This window comes from Achroia grisella, unplaced genomic scaffold, assembly GCF_030625045.1.
Source record: "Achroia grisella isolate CSIRO2021 unplaced genomic scaffold, CSIRO_AGI_Agris_v1 utg109, whole genome shotgun sequence".
In the NCBI taxonomy this organism is placed as follows: Eukaryota; Metazoa; Arthropoda; class Insecta; order Lepidoptera; family Pyralidae; genus Achroia; species Achroia grisella.
In genome coordinates, this window is record NW_026712573.1 from 4567497 (window position 1) to 4579412 (window position 11916).

An 11916-nucleotide genomic window follows, 5' to 3' on the forward strand; every position below is an offset into this window, starting at 1 on the left:
GCATTTAGTGTCACTTCCTTTTATTTATTTATAGAGATTTAGATCTTTACATATGCGTATTGAATAAATGCACTTAGCTAATGGTTATTACTTGTTAAGTTATAGTTGAACATTAATTTTTAAATCCAAAAGCACCTAAAAGCGTTGCTTTGGCGTAATTCCACACTACTCACTTACCACCAGATCAGAGGTTATGATTTTATAGGTGATCAGTCATCGTATGTCAACCTCTCTAGTGAAATATTACCTATAGTTAACTATTTTGACTATGACGAGAAACAAGGATCTCTAAATCAAGTATAAGTACATATTAATATAACATAGCTGTAAATACTATTTGTTATCAAGCGACTACTATTTATTAATTGGGTATAGGAAGACTATGTTTTCGTAAGGAAAAAAAGGCTGCCGCTGGCCTTTACTTTACAGTTTTACCAAACGATAGGGGATCGAGTGCAGATGGTACTCCAAACCCGCGGAAGGACTAATAGAGCGGCTGAAGGCCAACTCCCGCCTGACGCATACACTTAAGTCTGAAGGCACCGCTAGAGGCTCGAACCTCGGCTCAGGCCGTCGTAATTTCGATCCTTATAGACTAACATACATAAGAAATAACAATAAAATATGAAAAATAAAATTGTCTCTATGGTCACGGCACTGACGACGGCAATCTGCCACGGTAGCGCCGATAGACCACCCCCTTCGGCCAGTAGTCCTCCTTCTTGAAGGTGGGCAGCATGTTGGGGACCAGGGCCACGAACGCTTTGAAGCTCGCGTTGTGGCTCGATTCCAACTGCGTCACCCTCAATGTCAGGTTGCTTTTAGTCCTGATGTAGTCAACAATGTCCTGTTCTGTTCAATATATACTACGAAGCCATTATAACTGTTGTAAAATGTATTGTATGAATGTAGTTTGATAAATAACAAAATTGGTACCGATAGAACGTTTATTGCAACAACTATTACAATTAAAAATTTATTGGTTTTCAAAATCGCGTGATGAGCGGCGCATTTTATTAGTCGATAATGTGATGTCGTCATCAAAGCGACGTTTGGCGTCATCCAATTTTTTTCGCACTACTCTAATGAAGGACCCGCGGAAGAAAGAAGCGGCAAAAGGGCAAATCCTGCCTGACGGATACGACCGTAGTCTGAAGAGACCATTACGGGTTCATACCTCAACTCAGCCCGTCGTAATTTCTATGCCCGTTTAACAAGGGATCGTTCGGAGGGTTGAAGTCTGGTGGATGTTGAAGAGGGCGCCTGACAAATTGTTCGAGCTTTGCAACTCCTCTGCTATGCAATTATTTGCTGCTATTGTTTTAGGATAAATTATAAGAATACAATTACTTGGTAATTACAATTACACGTTTCAATACGAAGCAATCATACGCACGAATACAAATGTTTGTATCGTGCGAGGAATCGAACCGCAGGATGCACACCATCTTGCTTCTTTTGGTCGCCATCGGAAGCAAGATGCTAAACCACTTGACCACCGAGGTCATAACATAAATAAAATAGTGAAAGTATTTATATTATCATATTATTGAGAGTACTTAAGATATGGTCACCTTAGGTTAGAGACTCTTGATAAAGTATCTGCGGGCATTTTAAATATACATTGTTTTACTGCAACTAGTTAGTAATGAACAATGATTGTGTTAATATTAATTGCTTTAACTGTATTTTTTTACCTAACATACCGTGTAATAAATAAAAAAATATGTTACTGGGAGAAATTAAAAATACCGTATGCGAAACCAATTCCTATTCTAAGCAATTATGGCGAATACTTGCTTATGAGAAGATCTATGCCAGAAGTTGCTCAAATGTTATGTCGTAAATTCCCCACGGTACCATACTTTGGCGTTTTTTATGGAACTGAGCCTACGCTTATAGTACAAGACCCGGAGTTGATGAAACGCATTGTAATCAACGACTTTTATTACTGCAATGGCAGGGAAACATCTGCGTACACTAACAAGGAAGTTATCACCCAAAGTTTGTTCTTCGCTCACGGCAACAGATGGAAGGTGTTACGACAAAACTTAACACCAATTTTCTCAACATCAAAAATGAAGAATATGTTCTATTTGATTGAAAAATGTTGTCATGCGTTAGAGAGCATGCTTGATTACGAGTTCAGCAGGAGCCAAGTCTTTGGAGTTAGGGCGCTGATGTCAAGGTTTACAATGGACAGCATAGGTACGTGTGCCTTTGGTGTAAACACGAAAACCATGGATAACAATTATACTGATAATATCTTCACTTACATTGGAAATACCCTATTTAAGGATACTTATTATAGGGGTTTCAAAATGTACGCTAGAAATATTTGGCCAGCTATATTCTATGGGCTTGGAATGAAGAGTTTTCCTACAGAAACTGATATTTTTTTCCACAAGCTGTTGGTAAAAGTGTTTTCTGAAAGAAAGTATAAACCAACAGGAAGAAATGACTTTGTTGACCTTATTCTTAATTTTAAGAAGAATAAATACCTCACTAGTGATAAAACGATGAATATAACAGATAAAGATTCAAATTTAGAAGTAAATGATGAATTTCTCATTGGCTTATCTATGGGTCTCTTTGCGGCTGGCTTCGAAACATCATCTACTATACTGCAATATACACTCTATGAGCTTGCAAAGAGTCCAGAAGTACAAGAGAAAGTACTTACAGAAATTGATGAATACTTGAACAGATACGAAAACAAATTGAACTACGAGTGTGTTACAGAATTACCGTACGTCCAGGCTTGTATCGACGAGGCCATGCGACTTTATCCAGTGCTTGGTGTTCTTACACGTGAGGTGATGGAGGAGTATACTCTCCCTTGTGGCGCGGTGCTCAATAAAGGATTGCGCATTCATATCCCAGTGTACCATCTACACCGACATCCCGACCATTTCCCTGAACCTGAAGAGTTTCGTCCAGACAGATTCTATAGGGAGAAAAATAACATTAAACCGTATACTTATATGCCATTTGGTGAAGGGCCTCGACGTTGTATAGGCAAGTTTTTATTACTTCTATCTATATTAGTCCAATATAAACAATAATAATTTACTTCCGCAACTACATACAATATAAATTTGAAAACATGTCTGCCTGTTTGTTACATTTCACATCTACATTTAATGCATGTAAAAATCTAGTAATAATCTAGTCCGACTTTTACATATAAGTGAAAAATAAGATGACAGATGTGAATGGTCCCACTTTAGTATCTCCACTTTTAGAATGGCAAACAGGCAGACTGCCTTAATGTTAAACAGTAATCGTCGCCTATATACATAATGTCTAATGTATACAACACTACGGACATCATGACACACCAATAGTTACGGAGCAAAATGCAAAAACCAACAATCATAGTCGCGGTTTGGTCGCCGAACAGGTAACACTAGGCTTCCAAGCTATATTCGACGATGCCTGATGATGCCTTGATCAGAGGAACATAGTTAGTTAGAAACACGTGTTGCAATATAGGTATAGACTCAATAACTATATAACAAATAGTTGGAAATCGGTCAACCTTAGTGGTTGTCGTAATGGCAGTCAAGTTTCCGCACTGAATAATAATGGTCTCACACTTGCTAATTGTAGCGGAAGTACTGAAAATAATAGATAACCATAAAATGAATGAAATGGACTTCCTATAAAATAACACTTAATTCGATAAAATACTAACAATCAAATCTTTCCTCTTTATACACAGAATATTAGTATATATGTACAATTATTATATGATTATGTACATATTCAGGTATGCGTTTCGCGAAGATGCAGATGATGGCAGGAATTATAACAATCTTCAAGAAATACCGCGTAGATTTGGCTGAAGGCACACCACGTAAGCTACGATTTACACCAACAACAATGATAACCCAACCTTCAAAAGAAATCAAGCTGAAGCTCGTAAAGCGGACGGAATAAGAACTATGTATAGGCAATACACCTATAGATTTTTAAATACCAATTGGAAAATTTTTAGAAATCTCTACATTCATATTTTGAAACTGAATTAAATCTTATTAATATCACAGCTAATATTATAAACGCGAAAGTATGTGAGTATGGATGGATGGATGTTGGTTACTCTTTTTCGCAAAAACTACTAGATTCGATGAAACTTTTATAGCTCATCAGCTATAATTGCAGTGCATAACACATAAACTATAATACTCGTACTCTTATTAAACCTCGTGGGGTTATTTAACTACAATCATAAAATTTAATTATTAGATTACACGGACTTAAATATTATTTACTAAATTTATATTCATATACTTCTTCTCCTAGACAAGACAACGCCGAATCCGTATCGACTTCCTTTAGTATAATTTGGTTAATAACAAAAACGGGCAATCTAATGGCTTTATATTTTGCTAGTAATAAAATATTGGCTCTTCCGTGACGTCTTCCTCTTTATTGTCCGGATTTTCGGCGTCCCTAACCTTCCCGAGAATGTGCTTCACAGCGTGGTCGCGTTACCCCTCCGATCGATCCTCGTTCAACTAAAATGAGGATCAAAATTACAACGGCTTGAGCTGAGGTTCGAACCCCAAGTGGTGCCTTCAGACTAAAGTCGTATCCATGAGTTGGCCTACTGTTGCTCCATAAGTTCTTCTGCGGACTTTTGGAGACTGCGACGACAGGGGACGAGTGCAGATGGTTTGGAGTGACATCTGCTCTCGCCCTTTATCGTCGGGTAAAGCTGTAAAGGCGAACTGAGGCCGACGGCATTAGAGCAGTCCTTAGAAAAAGTAGTCGCCCGTTAGTTTGCCGGTGCTCTGTTGCCGCTGCTGGTATCCATGCGACGCTGCGACCGTATCCCCTCTCTTTCAACGAATCCTGGTGACGTACCACATATATACATGCAATTCGCAAATGACCCATACTTTTATAATGGCTACATACATAATCTCTAAAACGATAATGATTCGTAAAATGTCGCGTGTTAATTTAATTGAACTGCACTCCCGTTTTCCATAATTCAATTTATCTTCGTTTTCACGTTCCGCACCGCTGCCTCCAAAGATAACGCCAATGACACCGTCATTTTAGAGGTGACTTTGTCCTTTGCAAATATTTTTTGCCTTATCCCATCACTCCATATTCCACATATAAATTCCAAATGTTAAGATGTACGGAATCCGCAGAATTATCTATATTCTGCGGATTCTTTAATTCTTCAACATATTGTACAATTCATTGACCGTCTGTCAAGTTAAATCGTTCACATAACAATGACGGAACGGGTTGTATATCTTTCTGCATAATTGAGATCACTTAGTAAAATTTTAACCGTGCAGTCTTCCGATGACTGCACAAATTTACTACTAAGTTGTATGCCGAGATATTAAAGTTAGTAATTGTCAAAACTCCGGTTTTATATCGCTCACCACAAAATACATATCCGTTCACAATATAATCTCTAATGTTCGTCATCTGAACTAAATTCCCTTAATTTTCCTATTAACATTATATTTTTTTTCCTCGTCTCCACTGATAAATAACGATACGAGAGTGTTTCAAATTCGTTTATTACATAACTGGCCGTTACAAAAAGCATCGCTTACATAACAAAAAAGATATGTAAATTGTGCAAAATATAATGATAAATGTCTAGTAAGTGTGCAGACAAAGTAACGCGAGTAACGTAGTATGTAATATTTATGATACATTGACGATGTAACTTGTAGTCGCTCGACGAGCTATGAAAAGAGGTATACTAAGCATTTTCTAAGGGATCAAATCCGTAATGAAATAATTCGACAGAGAACTAAGGTCATAGCTCCACTAATTAGCATGTTGAAATGACAGTGGGCTGGTTATATCTGTCGCAGAACCGATGGTCGCTAGAATAGACAAAATAAACGTATTCTAGAGTGGAGACCGCAAATTGGTAAACGTAGCAGAGGACGCCCCGCAACTAAGTGGAACAACGACATACGTAGTGTTGCTGGTAATAAATGGAAGATAAGGGCTGAACATCGTGCCCAGTGGCATGCCTTGGAAGAGGCCTATGCCCAGCAGTAGATTGTAGTGAGCTAATGATGATGATGATGAATATTATTGACGATTGGGCATTGTGCTCTCTAATATATGGTCGAGCAGTGAATGTTGGTCATCCGTCATACTCGTGAACGAATACTGCTTGTGGGTACTGGTCTGGTCTAATTACTGGGACTGATTTATTCTTATTTTGTATTTTTGTTTTTTTTTTCAATACACTTAAATTTAATATTGAATTTTAATTAATTAAAAGAGCAACACACAACTTTCTTGTTCGTTCTTATTGTGACGAGATAGGTTTCCTAATGAGCGGTAGATTAAAAAATAAGTATGATTATTCTAAAGTGATTTAATTTAAGTTTATTTGAATAAAGCATTTTTTATCCTAGTCTATTCTATTGATAACATATGCCTTGCTATTCATTCTAGATTATTACTTAAACCTTTGTTATTATTAACAATGTACAATGAGTCTACTACAAGCATCCATGATTGTTGAAAACTTCAAAATTATACACAATTATGGCCAGACATAACCATAGAATAGCATAATAGTATAGCAGAACTAGTCAAGAATGATATGGCCTTTTGATATAATCTAAACAAATTTATATTTATCTTATTACTGTGACGCTGGAGTGATAATCAATATAATTATAAAAATAATATAATTACGTTCATTCGACGATCATATTAATTAGCCAATAATGAACCTTGTTGTGTGTCAAGTCATACATTGTTAGGTATTTTTTGTTATAAACAAAAGCTAATACGCACAAATTATATATATATTTATTTGTATATTATTATTTTGCTTATTTAGTTCAATATGATTAGGAGATATGGATTGCTTCAAAAAATGAAGCGGTGTGACAATAATCTTATTTAATTGAGGTTCTCTAATTAAATAAGATTATTTTATTTATTTATATTAGTTGGGTCGAAATTCGGCTAGAATTAATTCAAATAAGTTTTAACATTAGTAGTGTGTGCAATGTTTTTTTTCGTTTAATATATTTTATACCTAACTAGCTAACCCCGCAAACGATTTTGCCATATAAATGAAAATAGCTATTAAAAATAAGGGTTTGTGGTGGTGAAGGCGTGAAAATTAAGGGTTGTATGTATTTTTAATGCCACATTATATAAATATAACAAAATAAAATTTGTCCAAGAAATAAAAAATAAATGTTAGGGGTGGACAACCCTTATCACGTAGGGATATGAAAAACAGATAGTAGCCGATTTTCAGATCTACTGCATATGTATATAAATTTCATAAAAATTGCTCAAGCCGGTTGAGAGGAGTATGGTATGTAAGTTACATTGTGACATTATATTATACATTCTGCACTCCTTCTGTATATATGTATTTCATACTCCTCCCTCCACGCAATATTCCTAAAAAGGGGGTAGAATGTTTTAGCTTTACTTACTAATATAATGATAACTGTAATGCACATAATACAAAAATAGAAGTACATATGGCGAATTTGCGGAATATTTCAGCAGTTAATCATGTGTGGTGCAGAGAATGTCATAAAATGTATATACATATACAAGAAGCAACACAAAAATAGAAAATTAATCAAATAATAGATAGTAATGACGGAAATGCCGACAGAGAGAATGTAAAACTAAAGAAAAGTAAAGAAATTCAATTATGATGAGTAAAGTGAAATAACACATGACCAATTTTAAATAACCCACAAAAGCTAGGTCTCTGCGAGTAACAATGTAAACAGAAGTTACTAAGGAATATAAAGAATTGATAGTGTAATATGAAACCTGAATAAATATTTAACACAGTAAATGGTTCAAGTTTTCAAACAAAAAAAAACCGCATCATAAACAGTTAATTCACAGTCCAGATACACAAATACGTCAAATAAACATCCCTATTTTTATATTGGGGCTTAAAAATGAAGTAAATTTGGAAAACGTTAGTAATGTAATACGGAACAATGACTGAAGAACCCTAAAAATAAATAACGGAGCAGAACAGTCCCATACATGTTATCACAGTAATTTGTTAAAGATTGTAAAGTTGTTAGGAAGACCAACATTTCGAACAACTTAAAAAAAATAGTATGAAATTACAAAATTACAAATTACAAATTACAAAATTCTTTATTTAGATAACACCATTTTATAATTACATTCTACAGTTGTTGAAGACTCCTTTTAAGCATAAAGATGCCTGTGCCAGGAGGCTCCGCTCTTCCATACCTTATATCACCACTTTTGTAAAATGTTTCTTGTTTATTATACTATAAATAATTAGTTATATAATTCAATTTTAAAGTACATACATTATAGGAAACATTGTATTCAATCTATCTTAAAAATTCTCTCTAATAAATAGGAATATATATACATATGTGTGTGTGTGTGTGTGTGTGTGTGTGTGTGTGTGTGTGTGCGTGTGTTTGTGTGTGTATGTAATCTTGCACAACAGTTTTAGCATTGATAACAATGATGCAGCAGTAATTCAGTTTCATTATAATTTAATGTTTTTATCCAATCTATTAGTATATTTTTACATTCACGATAATGTTTAGGGTATATAGCTATCTTTTCATTTATTGTATTATACAAGAGTGCAGTTTGCTTTTCACATTGTATACTCGCGAATTTGGTTTTCGTTTTTGGCACTGATACAACTTTAAGTTTCCTTCTTTTATTTTCTAAAGCTGGGTCATATGTAATTTGTTTATGCTTTTTTAAAACTGTGTTTAATATAATCGTTTCTATGATACTTTATCTATCAAGTCTAATTTCAGGATGGACCAGGATGAGGATAACAACAAATAGATCATAAGGAGTCTTTCTATTATACCATTATCGAAGATATGTCCTACATAAATAAATTATTTTTTATTTTAAATTTGATAAAACGTATAAGTATACATGGAGCAAAAACTTTGTATCCTTTTTTATGAAAATTGCACGGACGGACGACTCAACATAATATATAGGTATATATTATGTTGAGTCGTCCGTCCGTGCGACTATATTTATATTCTACATATACGTAGATGCATATATATCGTGTTTCCATTACAGTTATATGAATGTCGTCAAAAACAGAATAATATATTTTTATTATTAATTTATTTTCAAATTACATTCAACTGGATAAATTACACAACGTCATCTAGTCCCAAGGTAAGAAGCGCTTATGTGAGTGCTAGACGACAGATATAAATACTTAGATATATTTTCTAAATATTTCTATGTATACTATGTATGTATGTAACATACATAGTATACATAGAAAACAAATTTTTGTGAAAGGTATTAAAGAATCTTAGAATAAATAATATTGCATTATAAATGGATGTAAATTAATATATTATTTGTTCCGTTGATATGCGGAAGTATGGTCACATTACTTAACCACTTAAAATGTTCTAACATCTTGCCCATTTTAAATAGTGCGATACGCGGCTCGCAGTTTATTGTCAGTAAAGATGGAGTTAGTACTCGTAGTTTTAACAGCGATTTTGTTAATAGTCTACTACATCATTAAGACTAGAAATAATTACTGGATTAAACGGAACGTACCCTACGCGAAACCAGTAGCTGTTCTAGGTAATTATGGTGAATATTTGCTTATGAGAAAGTCTATGCCGGAAGTAGCCCAATCGATATGTCATGAATACCCCAACGCGCCATACTTCGGCGCCTTCTATGGAACTGAACCTACGCTCATGGTTCAAGACCCGGATATTATAAAACAAATTCTAACGAAGGATTTCTACTATTGCAGCAGTAGGGAAATCTCAAATTATACTCATAAGGAAGTTATCACCCAAAACTTGTTCTTCACTTTCGGAGATAGGTGGAAGGTGTTACGGCAAAACTTAACTCCACTCTTCTCATCATCCAAAATGAAGAGCATGTTCTATTTGATTGAAAAGTGCTCTCACACCCTGGAAGACATGCTTGATTATGAATTCGGTAAGAGTCCTGTTTTAGAAATTAGGACACTCTTAGCCAGATACACAATGGATAGTATAGGCACATGTGCTTTTGGCATAGATACGAAAACTATGGAAAAGGCTTCATATGATAATCCCTTTACTCATATAGGGAGGGCTATATTTTTAGAAACTTATTATAGGGGTTTCAAAGTTTTCGCCCGCGCTATCTGGCCCGCAATCTTTTATGGTGTTGGCATGAAGAGTTTCCCCACGGAAGTGGATAGATTCTTTAACAAGTTGATGACAGAAGTATTTATCGAACGACAATACAAGCCATCTATGAGAAACGACTTTGTAGATCTAGTGTTGGGTCTTAATGAAAAAAAATATATCACCGGTGACAGAATAACAAATATGAAAGGCGACGATAAAAAAATAACTCTCAAAGTTGATGATGAATTTCTTGTAGCACAATGTTTACTATTCTTTGCGGCTGGTTTCGAAACATCATCTACCACACTGCAGTATACACTATATGAGCTTGCAAAGAGTCCAGCGGCACAAGATAAAGCACTTAAAGAAATAGATGACTATTTAATTCGTCACAAAAAAAAATTGGGTTACGAGTGTGTTACAGAGTTACCCTACGTTGAAGCTTGTATCAACGAGGCTATGCGTCTGTATCCAGTTCTTGGAGTTCTAACACGTGAGGTGGTAGAGGAATATACTCTTCCATGTGGTGCAGTACTGGATAAGGGTGTGCGCATCCATATCCCTGTGTATCATATACACCGTCATCCCGACTATTTTCCAGAACCTGAAGAATATCGTCCAGAAAGATTCTACGGAGATGAGAAACAAAATATCAAACCGTATACTTATCTTCCATTTGGAGAAGGACCTCGACTGTGTATAGGTAATATTAATTATGTAATAATTAGGCTAATTACTTTAAAGTAAGAAAATGAAATGAAGCTAGGCAAATTCTGGTATGGAAACTCTTAATTAGGTCTTAACACAAAATAAACTTATGTTTTATCGATCATTAAGTAAAATCCATATGGCCCAACGAAAATGTCCGTTGGTCAAAACATCAACCAGGCAAAATTATAAATAGTATATTTTAATTATTCTAAAAGTATATTCAATTCAAAATTTAATATTCGTAAACACGGTAGCAGGTAATAAATTAAAAAAGTAAAATAATGTAGATAAATTCCATTTTCCGTTTACATAAATGTTTTTATTGTGTTAACTTTAGAATAACACAGAATGAAAAAAGAAAATATTACTAATAAAACTAATATTCATACAATTGTCCTATGGGACACTACTAAATTTTAATGACATGTGTATATGCAAATATTTATCCTCACAATACGATTTTTAACTATAAATGAACACCTAATTACCCAAATCTCGAACAAAAATTTGAAAAAGTCTCAACTATTGTTATTTACTATCTTGTTAGATTTTAAAAGAAAGTTGTTTGAAATCTAATTGAATTATTCGTTCTCAGGTATGCGGTTCGCGAGAATGCAGATGATGGCTGGCATTATAACATTACTCAAGAAATACCGCGTAGAGTTGGCTGAGGATACTCCTCGTAAGCTACAATTAGGGGTAACAACCATTATAACCCAACCTGCGGAAGCGATTAAGCTGAAACTCGTAGAAAGAGAGGGCTGGCAACAACGAACTTTAGCATAAATGAGTACAATGGTCTAATACTAGAGTCTTATTTATTTCCATATTAGAAATTGCATTGTTTTAGCTAAAACATGGACAATTTCTCAAACTAGAGCTTAAATAGGAGTTTGGTGGAAAGCTTTGATGAAATCCTTATTCATATTGCATTTTAAAATGTGGTTACCATCTGAAACGAAAAATATAGAAATAAAGGTGAATTTCACTTGTTGCTATATGAACTTGAAAGAAAATATAAAATTGCTAATACTTGTAAGTT

At 34.6% G+C, this 11916-nt stretch overlaps 1 protein-coding gene across 1 annotated transcript; it reads left to right on the top strand.

Annotated features, from left to right (window-relative positions):
• Positions 1-1641: 1641 nt before the first annotated feature.
• On the top strand, positions 1642-11667 carry LOC131848216 (uncharacterized). Its single transcript, XM_059198007.1, has 5 exons — positions 1642-3018; positions 3773-3929; positions 4724-4782; positions 9463-10866; positions 11470-11667. Exons 1-5 carry the CDS (start codon positions 1656-1658, stop codon positions 11658-11660), a joined length of 3174 nt encoding a protein of 1057 aa, XP_059053990.1. The 5' UTR covers positions 1642-1655; the 3' UTR covers positions 11661-11667.
• The last annotated feature ends 249 nt before the right edge of the window (positions 11668-11916 follow it).

Bases quoted from the DNA above. Each gene is read 5' to 3' on its own strand.
- LOC131848216 (XM_059198007.1), top strand. From the start codon at position 1,656: ATGATTGTGTTAATATTAATTGCTTTAACTGTATTTTTTTACCTAACA. The intron at 3,019-3,772 runs GCAAGTTTTTAT...GTACATATTCAG, and splicing joins AGGGCCTCGACGTTGTATAG to GTATGCGTTTCGCGAAGATG. The intron at 4,783-9,462 runs GTTAGTTTGCCG...CATTTTAAATAG, and splicing joins CTTAGAAAAAGTAGTCGCCC to TGCGATACGCGGCTCGCAGT.